The following is a 23,675-nucleotide window of genomic DNA, read 5'->3' as shown; positions in this document are numbered from 1 at the left end:
ATGTTGGCGCAGCTTCCCCAGGAGCTGGGTGATATGCCAAGGATACAAAGCTGTGCTGGCCTGGCTGCCAGGCAGTACCTACCGGCAATCCCATGACAATTTACTGCTTTCCCCTGCTCTCTGGTGCCTTGATGATTAGGGGCTTTTTCCTATGAAACAAATGGAAGTGGAAGGAGCTGGAAGTACATGGCTAATAGAAGGGGAAACCTACGAAAAGTGCTTTTAACACCTAATGCAAAGCTTGTTCTGTCAAGAGATTGAAGGCTTTTACCTCTGCTCCTTTTACGTGTTCTGTGAAATTTTAATGCCTGTGAAACTAGAAAGCACTTCAATAAATATTAAATTTTGTACCATACCAAAAGGGTACAAGCTGATAGCATAATGGCATGTCTGTATAACACATCAAGAGTATATGACAGAATGCACACTGATGACAAAAATACTAATTGACACAGTGAGAAAAGGAGCAGGGCAGCTCAGAATATGTTCATGAAAATGAAGTCTCTGCTTTAAGTGGCTTAGCTAATGGGAAGTTTTCTTTTATAAAACCTTAACTGTGGCCTCCCAAGTGTGATCATTCCATGAACCCAAATGCCAGTTTCCAGTAAACAGCTGGCATTCGAAACAAGTTTTCCAGCTTATTGTAGAAGACCAGTTATCAGCTGGCTAACTCCCCTTAAAATCCTGAGATAACTCGCAGGCTCCAGACACAGTGTTGCTTCTCTCACTCTCCGACTCCTGAAAGCGCAGATAGTTCACCAAAGGGAAGAAAGGCAGCCTGAGAACTTTAAAAAATAAAAATAAAGAATGAGGCCAATTTTCACCTATCACTATGATCTCTAAATTGCCTTTAATAAGCTTCTGCAATAAAACAGGGAGCCTGGATTGTGGGCTGCTCGTCTGCGAAGGAGACAGCTCTATCTCTAAACCATGGCTTCTGCCTCAGTCACGGGCATATTAACTTCATTTATCTCCTCCCACAGACCGAAGGAGAAATAACCAGCTCTTGATTTCAGCACCTGCCCTTTATCTCTCTGTTTATGCACAAGTCTTCTAAAAGGCTAATTACTCAGCTTGGACTTTCCCTGCCTTCCACAGCACATGGCTAAAAGCATACGCTCAAAGTAACGTTAATTATATTGTTTGTATTCAATGGCAGTCGGGTTGCTCCAGAACTGTAAGGAAAATATGAGTTGTATCTTCCATTTCCCAACCATTATTTGCCAGGAAAAGGTATCTTTCCTTACGCATATACCTACATACATGCCCTACTGCTAACACACATGCTTGCTTTGCGTCACACGTTACTTCCCACAGTGAAAGGGAGCAGGAGTACGAGGGTGTGCTACAAAGCTGATAAGCTCCATTATGCAGATCAGGATCATGGCTCTAAGTGCTGTTATTTTTAGTTTACCTTTATTCATGTTTGAACTATGGTCTAAGCAAGGCTCAAGATCTGAATACATATAACGCCTCTTGAATGCTCATTTCCTCAACAAAGGCCAAGATAAGCAACTTGAAAACATTCGCTATATTTATCTGTGCATACATTACGTACTCACACATAAGGAAAAAGACCATTGTTTGAGCTGTAGAGGAGCAAGTGAGTAAAAGCGCTGCTTCATTCCTCATTTTTCCAAATCTCAATTTGTGTTTATTAAACCACCTCCCTCAAAGAGTTGAAGCTGAAGATGGCGATTTCTAGGAGGTAAGTGTAGTATCTCTGCAGGGGCTACTCTACTTTAGAGCACTTGAGTATATCATGGTAAAAGCAAGGATGGCTGGAAAATTAATTAGTAATTAGCTGAAAAGCTGATCCAAAAATTCTCAGGATTAAGCTCCACAGCTTTTCACGTTGTAATTACGTGTAGGTCGTGTCAACCCAGATGCAACTGACCCATAACTCCTCCACACATTGTCCAAGCTGTCCAGGCACAAGCCAACTCCTCTCCAGAAGCCACTTCAGTCAATTGGCTGCGTCCAAGCTAGTATGTGCTCGAAAAATGTCCTTTCAGCAGGCAGTATTAGTTGCTCTGTGCAGCTATACAGCTTCCAGCTCACAGATGGGAGCTCAGTGTTGTGAACAGCCACTGGGCCTATTGTGCAGGCAGAGCAAATGTGGGTAGGGCTGCTCCCACCCATCCAGACATGCCCAGAGAGTGTCATTAAAGACATGAGGATTAAAGCTTTCTCCTTTATTTAGCTGCTGAAATTCCTCAGAGTTGCCAACGTTATTGTGTAACTATATCTTTAGTCTGATCTTAATATGATTTTGTCAAGCTTTAGAATAGCTTCCCCTGGAGACCTCAGAGACTAGAGGAGGAAGGCCTGAAAAACAGTGAGACTTGTGAGACCCTTATGAGAGAAATGTAAGGGCAGATGGTATGAAGACTTACAACGTGATTTCTGTAGGAGGGAATTGTGTGCTACTCACCATTACTGTCTTTGAAAAGAAAGGGAGTTATGAGCATCTACAAATTAATGCATGCAGTTGTTGATGCCAATGTCAGTGTCACCAGCTTTCTCCACACAGAAGAGTAACCTGCTATGACCAAACTCTTGCATAGCAAAGGGATTAAAGGGATTTTTTTGGGGAAAAAAAAAAAAAAAAGAGAGAGAAAATCCGGTACCGGTAGGTGCAAGTGGCCAGGGTACAAGAATTGTGTCCCCATAACCATTCAGTTGGTAACCCTGCCCCAAAACTAAAGTCCTTTGAAGCAAAGGTAAGCATTCTAAGTCACACTATAACCATATTTAAAATAGGAAGCCTTGTACTGCTTGGTAAGGACTTACAGAGTTTAGTAGTTGCCAAAAAATTTTCATTTGTTGACTTAAGTGGCACTATAAACATGTCAATTTGAACACTTTATCATTAATGCACAAAAACGTAAGCTTGACAGGATTTCACTCCTGAAACAACACTTCTTTAAATTGTGGCCCAACATGCAAGTCAATCTGGCACACTAAGTAAGTGATAAAACCTTCAATTTCTGTAAGCAACAAACTTATTTAGCAATGGCTCTATGTCAATAATCACTGTAGTCTTGTAACAGAAGAGCTTTTAATTACCTGCACATAAGAATGTTGTCACACACACAAAAAAAAGCAGCTCACAGAAAGGAAATGCAAAGGGTCCAGTGTTTCTCTGTAGCCTGGTTTTGTACACATTGCTACTGGCTAGTCACAACACCATCATGCAGCACGGGTGCAACCTGAAGGATTTGGATCCAACAACTCCTTTGCTGCTATTTAGGCTATTCCTGTACTGCAGCTCAGAGCTCTGACTAGAGACCAATTTCTCCTGAAGTAATTCAGTCTGGTTGACTTGCTACATGGGCCATCTCAGGGACACTGGGAACTGTAGGAAATACATTAGTATATGCAGCCAGATAGACAATTCCCACTGGGTGTTTTAAAATTACCAGGGTATAAATAAATTACCAGCCGTCGCCAGTAGCTGTGTGTACTCAGTATGCCTTATCAGATGATATTTTCCTGAAGTTACTACAAAAGAAATGGGTCTTGAGAAGAAGCTCCTGCTCTCTTATCATGGAGTAAGAACAAAAATGGTTCTGCATTAAGTATTTAAAATACACTTGGCACAGTGGAGAAGCAAAAATTGTTGTGGATGTAAAAAAAAAACACACCACAGAGCTCCCATTTGTGTACGTACTTACACAGATTTCATGATTGCAGTATTTAAACATCACACAGCCATTAATGGATTTTAGCCTCACAAAACCTGTCAAGTTGGTAAATCCCTTGTGAGAATCCCTTGTGAGATTTGAGATTCTCAGAAGAGAACAGAGGGGTCTGCTCAGGATTATATAGAAAGCTCACAACCGTGTTGACCAGACTTGCAGTTCCTGAATTGATTTTTACTGGGTTGGTTTATTCTTAACCCGACACTAAAACCACAGAAATTTATCTTTGTAACATGTTATGTAGACCTAAATGGAGATGCAGAACTCTAGAGAAAGAAGAATGTACTAACAAAAAAAATGAGAACAAAATTCTGGTTACATCTTAATAACACACAGAGAGGTGCATCTTAGATCATGAAGAAAAACTTAGCCTTAGCAGATTTTAATTCCTCCACATTTAAATTTAATAACTATTCAAGAAAATTCACCCAAACATTTAGTACAAGTTACGAATTTAAATGAAAACATATACATATTGCAATCCAAAAAGTAATCCCTTATCAGCCACTACTGATAGGAGAAATGATGTTTTGACATTACTGATATAAAGTGTATGTATGTAATTGATTGAACAGTACGCTTTAATTGACGAGGTCTCGAGCACTTACTCTTAGCCTGTCTTTGGGCAAAGCAACAGCTCCCTGCTTGATGATTTCCAGAACCCGCTCCACTGACAGTTCAGCTCCAGCTTGCTCTAATCGGGAGCTAAAAAAGCTGATCACCTGGAATGAAAAATCAGAGCACATAAACAAATAGAAAAGAAGAGATCTTTGTATCAATTTACACATGAAGCTTTCATCTTCTTTCCCTGTATAAATACATCTGTACTTTTTAAAGAATAAGCATGTCCTGGCTTGTGTCACAATTAGAAAAACTTTGTTAATGACAAATTAGCATAATTATCAGTATTCTCTTGCTGTCCTGTTTTCAATGTGTGGATGAATTTACAATCTAACACATACAGCTGAATTAATAAATTAAGATTTTCAAGTACTGCACACTGAAACATGGCTTATAATCCTATCCTTCTTCTCAGGCAGGATTTTCAGGGCATTCTTGTCCACTTTTTCATAGTTTGGGCCAGAAATTTAGTTTAGTTTTCAAGTATTAAAGTAAAATCCCTTTATTTTCCATGACTCCCACACTGGGGGCTCTAAGAAAACCATTCAATACCTTAATACAACTACAAGAGTCTACACGACTTGCCCAGTGGTTTTGTAGCATCCAAACCCACAGTGACTTGAAGAAAAAAACAAACCAAACCAAAAAAACCTCTCTTCTTTCCAAATTAACTACCCAAAGTCCCTCATAAACCTCCTCCATCACAAATCCCAGGCCCAAGGACCTGTACACTCCCTCTCAATGCTCTCATTCTCCCTGGTGAGGCCAAGATGATTTTCATCATATTTCCCCTCCAGCCCCCCTTTCTGTGACCCAGCTGGTCCTTGTTAGATAGAACACAGTTAGGTCAGGCTTTAACTTTTATCCCTCTCCAAGCTCAGTAGGTCACACCAGCAGCAGACATTCCACCGGCAGTTCTCCATGTGGGACATCAGAAAACCTCCATTTCTATAGCTCCTTTCATCCAAAAAAGAGCACATTTTGCAAGCCCCATCCCTTCTCCCAGAGGAACTCGTCAGTCACGCAGGGGAACTGAAGCTCAGAACAATAAGAAAAAGATATGGGGCAAAACTTCAACACCTACTTAGAGTCCTTTGAAAGCACAAGGTGGTCAGAGGAACTTCACAGAGCCTGTGCATATGTGAGCACCCAGCTGCCCCTTGGTTGGGGCCATGCGTGGTTTTCACTCGCTGCTGGTAGGTTGCCCGACTTCTCATACGTGTTGGACACACTCTTCTCTGCAAAGTGGCAATGTTTGCTTGTGGCTGAATTGTGACCTCCAGCGCATCAAGTAATCTTTGTTAATTCTCCCAAGTAGAAGGGGGAAGAGTGTATTATGCTACAAAATCTCTGCTGAGCTCTCTTTGTTCTGTAGTGAGACACAGCTGGAGCCAGAAACCATTACCCTAATTATGCCTCCCAGCTCAGCTGCTGTTAATAAAACAAAGACAGCTGATGGCTTGATTTCTTTGGGATTCAAATTTGTTGTTCCTCTCCTGTGATCCTCGAAACTCTAGCTCTTGTTTTGAGCAGGTAGATTTGCTGGATCTCCAAACAATTTTCTTTAGAAACTGTGAAGCACCAAGTGGGATACAGAGATGACAGTTGCTGCAAGCTGCTTTTTGGGTTAGTGTATATATATCTATAAAAATGTGGTTTTTTTTGTTCTGATTCTGTTTTATTTAACTCAACAGAAGCATGAAAACCAGTCAAGGGAAAATTTAGGTTTAACCTTCTGTATGGCTGTTACGATTATCTCCGTACTTGAATAAGAGGGGAGAATTTCACTGCCTCTGGCAGAAGCAGCAGGTAGGTTTTACATTCTAACAGATAAGGACTGACTGCAGCGCTGGGATCTCCAATCCTTGGGAAAAAAAATATAAAGGAACAGGAAGATGTGCTGAGTTTATAAGTGAAGGCACTGGAGGGAGGAACCAGAAATTACACAGGAAAATGGCAAGAAACAGCTTGCACAAAGAGCAGGAGGACCTCAGAGGGAGGCTGACATGGTTTTGGCATAGAGTCTGGGACAAATTGCTGGTAGAGGATACACAGCTTCTATAGAAACAAGAAAGTTGCCCACAAACTTCGAAAGAAAAAACACCTTCTTTCATTTCAACACTTGTCTGTTGTCAGTAATCATGGGTGAAACCTATCCTCGCCCAGGGCAGGCTCATGCAGAGAATACATCTCACTAGTGTTCCTTGCTAGCTCAAGTTCTTCTAAACCACAACAAAAGCAAAACTTAATATTGGGCTTTTAATCAAAAGGATAGAATTTTATCATAAAGCATACACATAAACAAGTGAAGCTTGCAGATACTATGTGAATCTTGGCATTTCCTATTTTGGAAAGACAAGCGCTCCAATCTGAACATGTTTTTAAAAGTTTTTTATATTTGTGTGATAAAGGTACTAATCTTGGTTGAGTTATATTCCACAAAGAACAAAAATGAGATAGGCTTCCAATATTTACAGGGCATGTCAGCATTTCAAGGAATTTTGAATTGCTATTTTTGGTATGTAGTTGAAGACTAAAATTAAAAATATCCACTTAAATAATAATACGTATCTCTAAGTGTTATTTGTCTTTCTACTTCAGACAAAATGGAACTGGAGTAATTATTTTTGTAACCGTGATAGTAGAGTACTCCTATGAGATACTGGTTACAAGAAAAAAAAAAACATACAACAACAACAACAACAACAAAAATGAGACGAATTATATAGAGGACATACAAGAAGAGGCATTTGCTTATTAACATTATATTAGCAATAAAATCAAAAAGCATCCAGCATGACCTCCCTACTTCCCGAGCTCCCATCTCTGTACCTGAAGGTCAAACACTTTACCTACTTATCTGCCCAAATACAAAAGATGAAAATGAAAGCTTAACATAATGTCAAGGAAAAGTAGCCTTTTCCTTTGAAGGAGCTTTAATTATTTTCCCCACATAAGTAACAGAGCTGCATTTAAAATAATCTTGAAAATGAACAGATTTCAATTCTGTGTCCACTTAAAAGAAAACAAACTAGAAAAAGCGAAATGTCTGGATAGTATTAAATGGGTTTCAAGTTTTAGCACATGCTTTAAAAACTAATGCTGAGCACATTATTCTAAAGAATAGAAAAAAGCAGATCCCAACAGATGAAAACTAGACAGATGGACTTTTTTTTTTTATTGTACCTATTTTTGATATTCTGAAAGTTATTCTCTCACTGATCACTTGGGTAACTGGTCTATGAAAGTTGAAAATAACTGCAAACCCTGCAATGCAAAGCTTAACTAGACCCTGTGAATTATCTAGATCCAAGTCATGACGTGTGCTGAAAGGCCCTCTCCATGCAAGGAACACAGCCCATTTTAAAAAGCTCTCTCCTATCTGGCTTCCATATTAACAGAGATTAAAAGGCATGTTTAATCCTGGATTAAACAACCCCTCATCAGGAATATATTATCAATGTCCAGATAAAACTGTGTATCTGGAGGGTGCAGTGCTTTGCCCTCTCCAGAGCACCTAATTCTGGTTGTGCAATGTGCATGCAGCTGCATGGCTTGGTTGCCATCAGCTCAGGGATTTCTTGAGCAGTATAGACTGCAGCACAAGTTCTGGTGGCATAATATACTCAAGACCTCTAAACAAAAACCATTTTCTATAGTGATTTCCAAAATTGTTTTTCATAAACATTTCTATTTAAGAGGCCATTTTTTCCTGAGACTCATCTTTAGTCCTTTTGTTTTCTAAACAAGAAATTTACAACGTATTTCCAGAGATTAAAAGTGCTACAAAAAAAGTTAAAATGATTTAGATTTAAAAGTGACATTTTAGGTTTTGGAGATTTCTTTTTAAGTTATGAGGAAATAACCACAGAGTCTATTACTTTGTCCATCTATTGTTTTCAATATGACTGACAGTCTGAGGTGAAGAAATATGTATTTTTATTTACTATAGCACAGACCAGGTAGCACAGCTATCAAGGACAAGATGTTTTCTCCACTTGGATTCTTTCAGTGTAAACTGAAGTGCTGTGAGGCCCCAAATCCGTTCACATGCAGTAGTGCTGCCTAGCCAACACTACAACTCTTCACTTTCTCCTGCAGCTAAAAATAACAGTGCAATTCACTGTTGCCTCCTCTGCTCACAATTTTCAAGGTTAGCTCTGCAAAAGAGAAAAACAACTTAACAGCAAATTAAAAAGTTTGGATTCCTTTTTCGTTTCCTTTTTTTCATTTTCTGTGTGAAGTGATGGGAAGAGAAAGACACATTTTGACATTTGCTATTTAACATTTCCAGCCTTGTTCACCGCTGATAGAGTAACACGCTATGGCACCAAAAGGAGAAGAAAAGGGGAAAACAAACCTCTTGTTACAAGGTAGCACAGGATTAGCACTTCATCTAAGTAGCTTCCTAAGGAAAACATAAATCACAGCTACGTTCAGTAGCCGACAGTCATCCTCTGTCCTGGAGGGAAAAAAGCAAAACAACCCTCCCTAGAGCCACCCTGTTTAAGAAGGGAAGCAACTGCTCCAGGTAGTTCAATAGCAGGAGAAACGCAAAAGGTTTATCAGCAGACTTGAAGTACTGAAGGTACTTGAAGTACTGAAAAGGTTTTCAGCTTCACCTTGAAACTAGGAGTACATTCAAAGATGTGACCTTTTCAAGGTGCTCTGCTTCCAATTCCTCGCTCCTGGCAAAGAGAATGGGTAGGAGTGGGGAGAAGGGAAAAAAAAAAAAAAAACACTGAAAGCTATTAGCCAGCCTCTAACAATTAGCAGGATCAAGGTTTTTCTGCAGGCTTTTTAAGGAAAACCATGAAAAATTAGTTCTCATGCTCACAGCAAGTCCTGCAGGTCTTGAAATAGAAGTTGCTATGCCAGAGCCAAGCCAGCTCAACTAATTTTAAAATCTAGCAGGGAAATGTCTTTGGAGAATTAAATTCCTAGTAGGAAATTGCATCAATCTGATCCTTTGCATCACTAAGCCATTGCTCTCGACCTCCTGATTTCTATCAGGCTATTTTGCAAACAAAATTCTAGCAGCTCCTAGATAAGCCTGTTCAACCGCACGATATCTATCAGTAGCTCACAGAAGACTTAGGAAGAATGAAAGTAATAAAAGCCAACGAGATCTTATGATGGTCATGAACCAAACTCATCTTTAGAAATTACTAGTGAAGAGTCTTCACCAAATTCCTGGCACATGTGAGCCTGCTGACCAAATTATAGACCACCTTGAAAACAGAGGCACGGAGAGAGCTCACAGCTGAAACATTTCTGCAGTAGGCCAGAACAGGAACCGTGGCATTCCTCTTTGTTCACCATCCAGAGGAAGAATATCCCATTTAGCTAAACAAGATGCACAATATCCCATTAAGATGACTTTCTAAAATGAAAAGTAAATTAATGGGAAACAGAAGGTATTTTGATTTCAGTTTCTTCTGTACAGCATTAACTGTTCCCATATGTTCCCAATCAGCTGGCAATGGTGATTTTTAGCTTATCTATAAAAACCCAGAGGTAGATAGTATAATACAGTTTTCAATAAAATAATGTTCTATATGCTGATGACCCCTTAAACATTCATCTGTTTTTGCCTCAGCTGTGAAGCTCACAGAGGTTACTTGTTATCTCCGGGATTACCTTTGCAGAGTAAACTGAATAGTCCAAACCCTGAGGCAAAGTCCTGGGCTACCGTGCCAAAGTCTGCACGGAGTTAATCTGGGCAATTGCCACCCTGCTCCGAGCAGCTGGTTGAGCTGCAAAGCCGTACTCGGATGCACATGTGCCTACAGACACTTCTGCTCTGTCTCCTGCCCCAGTGTCACCAGTCAAATGCTGGTCCGATCTGGAGCTCTCCAGTGTTAAGTCCCTGGAAATCTACCACAGTGCTTCATTATTACAAACATCACAAAGTCTTTCCTTAAGCCTACCTGTGAATCTCCTCTGCTACAATTTACACGAGTCACTTGCCCTACATGCCACAGGTACACAGAACAGGTTATTCACTTTCTCTTCACAGCTGTGTTTTATTTGAAAAATATCAGGTCTAGTCGTCTTTTGGGCTAATCAGCACCTGTTCTACTTGTCCTTAGAAGTCCTGCTTTCTACAGCTCTCGTTGCTCTTGTTTCTCCCTAGAACTTCTTCCATGGTGCCTAAACCCAGAGTAATCCAGCCAGCACATCACTAGCATGAGCAGGCTGAGAGGACACCTCTGGGCTTCTGGGCTATAATCCCTTTGCATACCCACACAGGACTGCAGCAGATGCCTCTTTCCATCTGAACAGTAAACTACAAGTTACTATTTTCTTAGTACATTTTCCAACTCATTGTTATTATTATTATTATTTTTTTTTTAGCATTTTTACCTCTCCTGTGCTTCCTATTTTGGTTTAAAAACAGTAATTACTGAAGTAAATATATATCTTTCTTATTTTATATATTCATGACATGGCAACCTAGCAACTGTTTTACTGCCCAAAAATCATTACAGATTGTTCATATGCAGTATTTTGGCCAGCTTTCTTCAACAGAGAGCACTACCATGCCATCTAGTAGTATTTCTGTTCCAAATACAAATCCGTAGTACAGTTTAGGACAATAAAATCTTACACCCTATCTATGTAAGAAGGATTTTGCTGAAGCACTGGGGGACATCACAGTGACACAGGGCAGAACATACACCTGCTCACATAGACACCTAGTGGCATCTGGTGATGGAAATTACGCTTCCACAGTAGGGTGGGTGGACATAATCCAGGTGTACTTCCCTGTGTAAAAGAACCCATGGATGGAACCAGTACGCAGCACAGACCCTGCAGACAGGCTCTAGGGGTTGGGAAAGGTAACTTTTCTCTCCACATCCCGTGACTAAAAGCTGCAGCTCTTGGCATTTACACCTACCATCTACACGCTTTGGGCCACACATACAGGGTGGCAACTTCACTGCTATACATTGAGCACGGCAGCATCAAACCCAGTAGGAATTCCTTGGTGTATAGGAAGCTGGTGGATTCACTCTCTGAATAAGCATCCCAGGCCACACAAGAAACCTGGCTAGCTCACCATGTTGTCTCTAAGAGTTGGCTGGGATGGATGTTAAAAAAAAAAAAAAAAAAAAAGAATATGAGCAGGTCAAGAAGAGGGAGATCCTCCCATATCCTCCCATGAACACAGCCTCCTAGCTTCCAACAACATATTTTAGGAATTTCTTGAGCCAGAAGCACACTTCGATTTCATGTGATCTCACCATCCTGTGTGGCCATGACAACAGAGCTCTCACCTCCATCACTGCAGAGAAATGCTGGAGCAAAGTTTGGGAGCCAGCATCTCATTTTGGTTCTTCTCAAATACTGCCCACGTGTACAGCAACGCTAACGTGCTTTGCAGGTCTTTCAAGTGGTAGAAAGACCAGTACAAAATTTTTGGCTTTAGCACACAAGACAAAGGCTTGTTCTATACAGGATGGTAGCACTGCTGATACCATGTATGAACTGGAGGATGTGGCAGGCTGGAAGAGGAGTCAGCTGAATCTAATATTTTATTCACATCTGCAAGCCTGACAGCTCTCACCACTTGCCAGCTGGTGACAGGTACATTTTTAAAAAAATCTTTTTTTGACATCCTCGCTTCTCTAACAAAGGAGCTATTTAAAAATTCAACATGCTCCCCTGGAAAGCTTTAAATAGTTTCAGAATATAACTGGCATTATGCTGTAACCCAATATTAAATACTTTTGGGGAGGAACTGTTTAAATCGTCGAGGAAAACCTACATTTAACTGTTAAAAGGGAAAGGACATGCTGCTTTCTGTGGAAGGCGAGGAGCTATAAGGCACAAGGACCTGCCAACCACTGGTTTTCCTGGTTCTGGACATGCAGACAGAGAAGGCCCCTATCTCATTCAGGAATGAAGAACAGTTATCTTGACTGTACCCAGTTCTGCTTTAAACAACCTGGAGACAACTTGTCCTGATCATCCAGGCAGTATCATGCTGTCTGTACTCTGCAGCTGCCAAAAGTTTGGAGAGTTTTGAGCTCTGAAACCTCTGCTCTCCGAACTCTTGCATGACCAGAAAATATGAAGTGAGAACAGAAGAGGAAGGCTTAGGTACAGAACAGGGTTTCACTTCTACATTTTTGTCAAGAGTAAAAATTACTTTCCTTTATGGATCATCAAAAATCTGTCAATCTTCTGTAGTATTTTAAAGTAAAAGCAAATCAAAAAATAACCTCTGCAGATTTTTACTCATACTGAATAAATGCCCTATTCACTGCAGCAAGAAATTTAGCACCCTGTTCGGCCTCCACTTCCAGCATTTTGCATCCAGAGGTCACAGCATGACTTCAAGCATTGCTCAGCTCTGTAAATACTGCCTGGAGGACATACAGGGGCTTCTTGCACTTTACATCTGTTATTTTCTAGCAGGAATCATTACTCAGGTCCTCAATATTAGCATTAATGCCACTATGAAATGTAGCAGAAATCAGCTAACAGCTAACTGTTATCCAAAGTCAGATGCCAATATGCAGTCCATGGAGAGCCACACTGGTAACAAATTCTGGTCCAAGTTATTTCCTTTTGTTTTCTTCTAAAGCATTTACTTACCCAACAGGATTGCTGAGTGGTGTGGAGAGACACTTTGTAGGTGAAAGCAACATATGTTCAGATACAGGTCAGGCAATGAGGCAATTGAGTGCCTGCTCATAGCTATTTAACAAAGTCCCCCATAATCGTTAATTAGAATTGTGATAGGAGTAACAGAAACAAAGATGATTTCTTGATAATGAAATCCAGCTTTTTTTCCTCTGAAAGACAGGCTTATAACAAGGGGCAGTTAAGAGAAGTTGACACTGTTCTTCCTTAAAGGAAGTGAAAGATGTGTCACAGGTTGGGAATTCCTTACCAGAGGCATCTCCAAATCCCTCTAGCTCTGCTGAATAAAAGATGTTGCCCAAAATAAGTCACATTGGAGGCCCAGAGAACAGGGGAGGGGAACTCAACATCTGAACACATTTTAAAAGAAACTGATAGAGATGAATATTTTCCACCTCTCAAAAAGGATAAAGAGATCAAATAACAAAGTGTAAGCATCCTTTAAATAATAGATCACTTACCAGATCTATATTTTGCATTATGTCCTGGAAGGAAGGGTGAGTTCGAAATTGCTCAAACAGATCCCTCTTGTAAAGCAGTGCATACACCAAGTTTGGGTTGTGATGAAGGGAATTGGTCAGGCAGGAGTTGATAATCTCTAACATCATTCGGATCACTTCCTCGATCACATTCAGGTCTTGTGCCTTTAAGAAAGGAATAAAAAGTTAGTGTGCCCTTTTCCATTGTAAAATATATTAGGTAATAAAGACAGTGCATAGGCAATTATTACTAATGGAGCTATTAGTTGGTTAATGTCTCAATGGTGAACTAATCTGGCATGCCTGAGTATCTGGAAAGAGATCTGTTTTCTCCGGTAATAACCAAAATCTTAACTGAATGCATTGCACTCTAGTATTCAGCCTTACAGCTTGATTTTCTCAACAGGAACCATCATCTCATCGCAAAGAGCAAATATTGCAGCCAAATTTATTAAGGGTTAAAAGAACATCAGTCTTTTCAATCCTTCCTCTGCTAGGTAAAAGCAGTTCAACATCAATTTAGTTTCACACATTTTACTTTTGGTCCCTTGACAGGGGGAGGTAGGGGATAGGGAACAGGGAGAAGAAGAGAGGTGGAAACAGTAAGAAAAATCAGAAAAATAAAAAGGGAAGCAGCAATGACAAGGGAGGAAAATTGACTGCATCAAAACACATAGTACCTTGAATGTTTGCCTCTGTTCTGTTCTCCAGACTTTGTCCCTGGCCTTTCTTTTTTTAATTCAGCATCGAAGAACACTCATAATAAATGAAAAAAGAAATCTCCTTTTGTAGTGCACTAAGCCATAACACTCAAGATAAACTTGTAGAGCTTTTCATCTTGTCGATGGCTCTGACACATCATTCTGGATGATTACTGAACTCAAACTCTCCAAGCTGAACAGCCTGCCACCAGGTACGAGCTGGCATGTGTGTTGGCACTGTCTAACCACAGGCAGCCTGCTGGGTTTCTCTCCTCGGGCTGCACATCAGGATATGCCTGATGAGGTTGTTCAGGCTGGAAAGCTGCCCTCCCCTGGGACAGGGGAAAAAGGCAAATCTACTTTGTTCCTATCACTAGGTCTCCCCACCACATCAAAGGTCAGACTTTACAGGTCTGGCAAGAATGTGAATCATGCCAAACCGGCTTGAGTTTTTCTGCTGGGTACGAACACTGAAACCACTGGCACTTGCTTTTGCTGATTACCTGCAAAGTAGTCATTTTCTGAGTTATCATAAGGCACTTAAATACTTCATAATGAGGCTGTACTTGCAACAGCATTTTGTTGGACTGTCATTCAATCTGTACCCAGCTGAGTTATTTTCTATTATAGGGTAGCGTTGCAGGAATCATCACTTGTCAGATAAATGCCACTGCTCTTACCAAGGCAGAAGAGACTACAGGAACTTGTCACTATCCTGGTTAGACTCATATAAAGAGTAAAAATCTTTGCTACCACTTTGCTCTGGCTACTTACAATTCAAAGCAAAGATATGTAATGACAGTTTCTTCCTGCAAACATAGATAGGGCAGAAGGCTGCATCATTCCCTGAACCCGCTCCTCCAGCTCTTCCACTGCACTGAGAACTGCAGAGAAGGGGAAGCCTGTTCTCATACTGCTGCTGAAACAAAGCAGCACTGCAATCCAGTTACCCCACAGCTTGTCTTCTGCATATACAAAGGAAATTTGTGATGACTTTATTTTTTTTTTTTTTTGCTCTCTTGAAGAAACAATATTTGGTGTGTGCTCCAAATGAATTTTATTCTTTAACAACGATGTCTGGCTGACTGTGGAGGTCACAGGTTCTGTTCTGAACACGAGGATCTCCTCTCTTTTAATGACTTTACCTCAACCACCGTAGCTAACAATATTAGCAAAAACCCTTACAAACCTGATCACTGCAACTACTTAATCTGTCAATGGGATCATATTCTTCTTTGACAGAAACAATCCTTACATTCAAAACGCAGGTGGTTCCTCTCTGGTTTTCTAGTTAGAATGCTTAGAAATAGTATCCCATTTAGATGCTCTGAAATGCATATAATTAAGAATACTGGACAAAAACTGAAATAATTGCTCCAGCTGGAATCTGAAAAAAAAAAATCTAGACCTGGTTAACTCATCAGTTGAGTGATACTTGCCAATCAACTTGGACTTATTTCAGAATATGCTATATTATGGTGGCATTTTAAAAAGCTCTGAGCATTAGATTAATTGTAGCAGGATCTAGTGGCTGAAATGCTACCCTAAGCCAGAGAGGACATAACTTGTGCAGACTTCCTCTGTGATCATGCATAAATCCCACATCCCTTTGTGCCTGCATTCCTTGCCGACAAATGGGAGTAGAGGTACTTCCCAAAATCACCATGTTGGCATCAGCATGCGTACGTTAAAAGAGCAAGGTGTTCTGCCACTATGGTAGAGGCACTCCAAAAGCATTTGAAACCAGACAATAAACTTAAAAGAATGCTTCCATTTCTTTAAGACTTTATTTTGGTACCTGTCAGGCAACTCAAAAAGTTGTAAGAAACTGTTGAACAGCTGTCCATCTGGTCTAAGCATACCTTACATGAGGAATTGGAGTTGCTAAGAGCACCTCTTCTATCTAAAGCCTCCCAGAAATATTAGGACTCGGAATCAAGTGAAATCTCTTCAGCTACCAGAAAAAGAACAATCCACTCAACTGCTTTTCAAAAACTAAATGCTTTTACATAAAATGCGTTCACCTTCAGACAGGAGAATACAGGTAGTTTAAGCAGAAATTGCTGTTAATGGTATTATCATCTACAAACATGTTATATCACGAAAAGGCAGACTGCTATTGGTGAGCTTCAAATAATTAGAAGTTACCATAGGTTATTGCTTATTAATAGTATTTAAAGTTTTTAAAAGCTGATGGTCAGAACCAAAAGTCTGTTTTTGAGCTACTGTGTTCTAGGTGAAAAATCTGGGACCCAAATGCAGCTACAGTGAAAATTTCTGCCTGTAACTCACTACACCAAAAGCAATCATGTATAAGAAGAATGAACTCCATAAGAAACAGAGACATGGGACTGAATCCTAGTATCACTTATATGTTATCTGGAGCGTTGTACGCTCCTATAATTAGCGATTAAAGCATTTGTAAAGGCTTAGAAGTTTTCAAAACAGGAAAAAACAAGCAGAAAGCCAAGGACAGTGTTTGGATTAGACAATGGAGAAATGCTGTAAGAGCTGATAAAATGTCGCGTGCTTTTGTTGCTCTGTATCAACAGCACCAAGCCACAGCACCTCTGCATTTAGATGTGGCGTCAAGAAAGATATAAATAAGGTTATAAAAACATTTCGCAGTTGAAGAGAAAAAGTTTATCATGTTGCAGATTAACTTCCAGACCAGCTGAACCCAGCTGAAGTGCAGAACATGTATCTGCATTGCAAGGCATCATCCACAGCAACCTTGTGAGAGTACTGCCTTGGACTGGACTGGCTGCTATATGAAAAGACACACATTGATTTGGGGGGACAGGTAGACAAGATTCGATCTATTAAACAGCACATTTAAGTGAGAGAGTAGTTAAAAGTAATGGCATTTTCCTATTGCTTGTAATTGACAAATTCAAAATGCCATTCACATTTAAAATAATTACAGCATTCCTTTACAAAATAGTTCTTGGGATAATGCTTCTATCGATAACCACGAGTACTAGCCTTCCCTGCATTTTTATGCCCATAGAAATAATTATATTAATCATTAAAAGAAATGTGAAAGGTAAAGGCTTGGTAGCAACTCTTTGAGATCGAAACCTAGTCAAAAAAGGGGAAGGGAATACAGGCACAGCACTAACATTGCTGTTGGTAATCCTGGGTAACTTTCTCATGTTTCCTCCTCAGGATAGGAATTAAATGTGGTAACTTTTTGCAAAGATTTCAATTTTCCAGCAGAAACAGCTAGGCAAGAGGCCAGAAGCCTGGTCATGTTCTGGTTGCACAAGGAACAAACCAGGCAACAACAAATACAAAAGAGCCAGGTACAGCTCTGGGTAATCTGCACCTCTCCTGTTAAAAGAAAAAGGAACAAACAAGTGATAATGCCAGAGAAAAGAAAATGGAAACAAGCTGACAGGATGAGGAAAACATGACCAGTGCAGAAATGAGAACATTATCTGCAGAAAAAGAACTTGAGTTTGATAAATACTAAAAAGAAACACAAATCCGATGTGCAAAGCCAAGGCAACTGGAGCTGAATGTTAAACTTTCTGACCATCCTGAAATACCATTGCTGGGTAAGACTTCCACAGAATTTAATGCTTACTTACTGCTAAAAGATACTGCAGTGCAAAAACAGTTCAAAACGACACAGCTTGTGTAACACGATATAGATGTAAAGCAGCACAAATACGAACCCCCATGCAGATGCTTCTAGCTATGTTCCTTACAGACATGTTCACCCCCAAGAAGATAAAGCACCTAAATCACTCTATCAAGGATGTAAGAGCTTGGTGTCACCAAAAACCTGCTTTGGTTATCACAGAATCACAGAATTGTAGGGGTTGAAGGGACCTCCAGAGATGGTTATGGTACCTATCTTTCAGTTTTCACATGTGAACATTCCCAGCGCTTATCCTTTTCAATTAATTTGTCATTGATTTCACTTCAACATTTATAATAATGGAGAAATGTTTAAAAGTTCTGTTATGAATAAATGCAAATTTCCAGTCTCTAAATATTAATAATTCTTAGCTGAATAAAGTAGGCCTCTCCACGTATCATCCTGGCTAGCTTTCCTTAATCATTCCTCATAACTTACACTATGTAACTTCCAGCTATTATACTATAGTCTAAAAAAAAAAAAAAAAACAGAAAAAAAAAAAAAAAAAAAAAACAGAAAAAAAAAAAAAAGGCAAAACTATTAAGCTTTGTTTTCTTTCCTTCTATGCTACTTTATATGGAAAATAACAGTCATTTGAGAATCAGAATTTCAGTCACTTGTGACATTAGGAAGGGACCTATATATGCAAGGGTGGACGTGAGGCTGTCTTTCAGGATGAAGTAAGCTTTGTATTAAGTTTCAGAGAAAGGAACACTTTTTAAGATTTCTGGTAACCTGGGGAAGCCATTTTCTCCACAATTGCAGCCAGTGAATTCAGCAGAGAGATTTTCCCTACAGCCAGCCTTCAGCTGCCACACCAGACGTGCCATCACAGCAGAACTGATCCAAGCACTACTGCTCCTGCTACAGCCCCGAGCTGCTCCTCAGCCCCTTGCCTGAGCCTGGGTCTCCTTCTCCCCGGGAGCAGGCTGTAAGCCCAGTGCCGCCCTGGTGCTGGGTGGTACCCTGTGTATTTCATAGCAGGGATGCAAGCTGGATGTTAATACATTTCTCAATGACATTCCACATTTTTGACCATTTACCCAGAAAGACGGCGAAGCTCTGTTGCAATCCAGCGAGGAAGCAGTCGCGGTACGGCAGGTCACTGCGTGCTGCTGGCCCTGTCACCAGCAGGGACGGGGGGCTCGCAGCCTGCTGGACACCCCCTGACAGCTTCAGGGCACAGCCACTCACACCTGAGTGGGATTAATGGTTCAGCAGGCAACTGCCAGCTCACTGGAGCAACAGTTCAGCTGAATTCAAGGAAATATTTCAGTCTTGCTTTCAGGATTGAGAACAAAATAATTACAACTTGCTTTAGGCGAAAAAGCACTAGCGCACAAACTTTAACCTCACCTCTTGTCCACATGTATTACAGTGTGATTAGGTATTTATTTATTACAAGCTAGGATTCACTTAAATGCAACTTTTTTTTTTTCCTTTTCCCTTGTATGTATAGTAACAGGCAACCCAATGCAAAAAATAACTGTAAAACTAAGTCTTCTTTGCAACTTATTTTATTTTTTAAATCAGAGATCTAACAGCATCATTTATTTTGCAGCAAGACCCATATATATGGTGCTACGCACTACACAACAATACGTATATGGATGCAGGACACCACTGTCTACTAAAAAGTCCCACTTCTCACTGACAATGCCCTCACATCGCATCGCAGCAATTCTCCAGCCAACTGATACTTCCAGATAAATAACTGCTATAGGTTTCTGCCTGTCGAAATGGCACAACAACAATGCTATCAAAAAGGCAGTTATACAGTTAACACAATCTGAGGAGGAAGAAACTTATCTGCCTAAGAAAACAGCACTCTAGCAGAGATGGGTAATGCAATATGCTAGACCTGCACAATGTAAATAGGGTAAAAAAAAAAAACACACACGCAAAGGAAAAAAAGGAAGGCACATCATATTGAAGTCTTAATCCAAGGAAACCTGATGAAATAAAGCGGAAATGTCACCTACAATATCAAAGAAATAGATGATAGAGACACAGGCTGACAAAAAGCCTGTACAAACACAATCCTGAACTTACTGGTTATGACAACTAATGGCTTTTAGCAAGAAGTATCTTTCTGCCAGTAATAGGACGCCTTGACATCTGAATTCTCAAAAGTGCAAGTTTCTTTATGATGAAGCTCAATGACTTTAGTTCACAACTGCCGACGCTGCAGGCCCCTCGCTGGCTGAGCGATCAGCGCACACAGTATGCAGAAGCTGCAAAGAAGCTACTTAAAGGAGCTTTAGCTTGGTAATGACAGTCATGACGCTTCAATAGTCTCCTTCCCAGCAACTCCAGAATCTGAAGCAGTGGAACTCACTCTGACTTTAAACGCTCCCAGCTAGCTCTGACTGCCCCCTCAAGGTCGTCTGCTCCCTTTGCCTCTGTGTGAGCCCGATCCCTGTCCCTCAGCCCAGCAATGGGGAGGAAGTCAGAGGAATGCTCAGCAAGCTACAGGACGATGCTCTGCTTACCAGGCATGGCTGTGTCACATTCGTGTTGCTGCATTTAGTCGGTGGGGACCACCCACCCTGAGTTGTGGGGTTGAATGCTACCATATCGGTGAGAGAATATGGAGTGAAAAGGTGAGAATGAAGGTTGCTCAGGCAACCTTATAAAGAATGGCCTTTCTTCACTTCTGAGCCTCTTACTGTGATACCTCAATGTTAATTCTTAACACGGAGTATTTTCAAAGAAATTGCCCCCCCTCAAAAAAAAAATAAATTAATTAGAAAACATAAAAGCTTGTAATTGTAATCAGATACTAACTTCGTGATGTGAATATGACTTTAAAGCCAATTTTGTCTACAATGGAAAAACAAGTATAGACAGACTGTATACGGAACACCTGTCAAAAGACAAAGAACACCAAATTAACCAAATTAACCTCAGACAAACATTTTGCCTTTTTTTTTTTTTTTTTTTTTTTTCTCTCACCAGGGACAATCAAGAAGGAAAAATTCGGTAAGCTGTTCCTGATCCATCAGTTGTGTCCATAGAAAAATCCAGATAAATGGACAGCTTCAGTTCATTTTTCATCAGATTATTTCCAGCTAGCCTTATAGATGCTAAGGAGTACTTCAAGCATTGATGTTTCTGGATATTCAGTAGTTAGCTCTTCCACACCTGCTTGTAATGCAGCTATTATGAACTCCAGTGTGATATACTCTTTTGTGTGGAACAGACAAGTTGGCACTACAGGGAATTTCACCTTGATAACATAATTTAACAGCATCCACAATTATAATGATATAAACTTCCCTTTCCTCTTTACAGGGGAATTTCTACAGCTAAATAGTTTCAAATAATTTACTTTATTTTTAGTTACTTTAAGAGAAGCATATGTATCTTGTTTGTATTAGCTTTGGGGAGCTTCCAAGAGAGCTGTCTGAATTTCCTGCATTTTCAGCAGAAAATAAAACCTTCAACAAAATAAACTTGCTTTGCCAAAGGAGTGGAAGCGTGGAGAGAAGGAAGTGCATAAGAAAGCTGGTTTTACATTCATTGTACAAACGAATTCAAAGCCAACCGTTAAGTGACAGAAATCTTATCTTTGTCTATCTATTTTACCGGCAGATATACAGCACAATACCCTGCCTGTTGTATGTGAAACCCAGATAACTTTTGGCCATAGTATTAACTTCTGGGAGAGTAGATATTAAGTGAAAAAGTTGCAGGGCTTATATGGAATAGAACCTCAAAAACTAACCCAGTCAACTCTGATACTGCTTAAAACTGGAAGTAGGGCTGTCACACTGCGAGCAAAGTTTGTTGCCAGACACTGCACTAAATAAGCTTACCATCCTGACACTCACTATCATGGCTTTCCTGAATAATTGACAGAAGAGCAGATTTGCAGCACTCTCACCATTTTTTCAAGCCAGCCCCTGTGTAACCTGGTAATGCAGTGTTTCCCAAATACATGCTTTCACCCCATATCAATGCAAAACACCAGGACAGCCTGCAACAAGGTTGGGCTGGAAGAAAAGCTGTGGTGGTGCATCCCGTGCCAGCTACAACAGCCAGTGAGCAGCCTGCTCCAAGGGAAAACAGGGAGAAGGACACCTGCCAAGGTAAAAAAGTCCAGCCACATCAATGCTTTGAAAATTTGTTTGCTACACAGTATGACTTCAATACCCGTGAACCAAGAACATATAAATGTGTTTCTGAAAACATGCATAAATCTGAGCAAAGATGCAATTATTTTGTTGGTACTTCCCATGCAACTTCATGGTACTGTGCTTATTACCTGGGCAGCATATAGCTATGCCATGACTCATCACCTTCACCTCTTCTTCCATCCAGGGACTTGCTATCTTTCAAATTCCAGTCCAAAACCATGTTATGATGAAGTATTTCGATTTATCCCTATCCTCCTATGAAATTAGGTTCCCATATCAATCAGAAATTTCTGCTAGACACTGGCCTAAAATCCCTTAGTGTTTCAGTGGTTCTTGGTGATGCTTCACATGCTGACCGCACTGTGCATGTGCTCCCTGCTCACTGAGGATTTTACAATTGGAAAGTCCATTTGTTTTAATTCTTGTACTGCATGTCATTGTGCAAAACTACTAGTGGCATGGGAAATTACTCTGCTGAAACTGTTTGCCAGCTAACTGCTTCACTGAACGAACAGTGAAGTACATTCCCTGCCTTTACTGAGAGCATCTCTTTTGGCAGCACGGCAAAGCTTCATGAGGAGGGACAGCTGGTGACACCACGTGCCAAACCCACAGTCTGGTTATTAGGGAGATGTGATCCACAGGTCTCTCACTTCCTAGGGGAATGCTATGACTACTAAGCCGGTCTGTAACTGGGGGCCTCTCCACTTTAAAAGGAAAGAACAAGCAGCCATTTAGACCCAAAGGGATGATGAGGCACACAAGTGTGGGAGAGAGTCAGGCTTTGGCATTTTTGTTAGACTGGGATTCAGGATCACAGCTGCAGGTGTTTTATTCCAGAGGATGGGACAATGGGCAGTCCCCCCAGCTTTGGCATTTCATCTCAGCCCAGTATCCCAGCTTTGTATTCCAAACTCAATTTTTGGGAACCTCCCATTTAATTCAAGTGCTCAATTCCACACGCACAAGTCTCCTTCCCCAGTAATTTCCAATGTAAAAAGTAAAAGACTAAGAAAGGCATTTACTCAAGGTTTCACTAGCACAGTGAAGCTCCAGCACGAGGGGATCCACTGCAGCACCCAAAAAGGCTGACAGTCCAGGGGCTCTGACAGGGCCCCGGACACTGCCCATGCAAGAACACAGTCATCCCAAACCACGTGCAACTGTGACAACAAAACACAAACAGCATTTAGTAGAACTAAACCCAGTCTTTTTACTATGTCCCACCAAACATGGAAGGCAACTGTTTTCTGGAAAGATGTTAATGACAATGTTCTTGCTAAAAAAATTAACATTAAAACTGTGAATCTGTATTGTTCTCAATCATGCTTGAAATAATAATGAAGTTTTCTCGCTATTGAAAGGAAACATACTCCTTACAAATTCTGTTTCTCCTTGAATTTAGCAGTATTCCCTAGAGGTATGTGAAGATTTTGTTCAGTTTGACTGGTAGAACAGGAAAGGACGAGTTCCACGTGAAACCCTACCTCCACCATACAAAGGCAGGTAGATCATTATGATACAGGTTTTAATTAACAGAACCTGTCTATCTTGAGTAGAGTTCATGGACTTTAAAAATGTTACTCAAGTTAATAAAGTTTCTGATTCCGGCACTCCAAATACAGCTTAGCTATAAAATGTCACCAGCAAAACTGTTAGGAGGTGTTATGCAATAATTACTGCTACGTGAACTGAAACCCCGACACTTCCTAATTCATTTTTTAAATTGCATG

At 40.4% G+C, this 23,675-nt stretch overlaps 1 protein-coding gene across 1 annotated transcript in view; it reads right to left on the bottom strand.

Annotated features, from left to right (window-relative positions):
- Positions 1-23,675, bottom strand: part of DYM (dymeclin) — a 156,848-nt gene that overhangs the window by 27,123 nt on the left and 106,050 nt on the right. Inside the window, 2 exon segments of the mRNA XM_032205390.1 lie at positions 4,313-4,426; positions 13,439-13,621. Coding sequence (XP_032061281.1) covers positions 4,313-4,426; positions 13,439-13,621 — 297 coding nt within the window.

This window comes from Aythya fuligula, chromosome Z (assembly GCF_009819795.1).
Source record: "Aythya fuligula isolate bAytFul2 chromosome Z, bAytFul2.pri, whole genome shotgun sequence".
NCBI classification, from domain to species: Eukaryota; Metazoa; Chordata; class Aves; order Anseriformes; family Anatidae; genus Aythya; species Aythya fuligula.
Note: the sequence above shows the minus strand (reverse complement) of the source record. Positions and strands in the feature narration are given on the sequence as shown.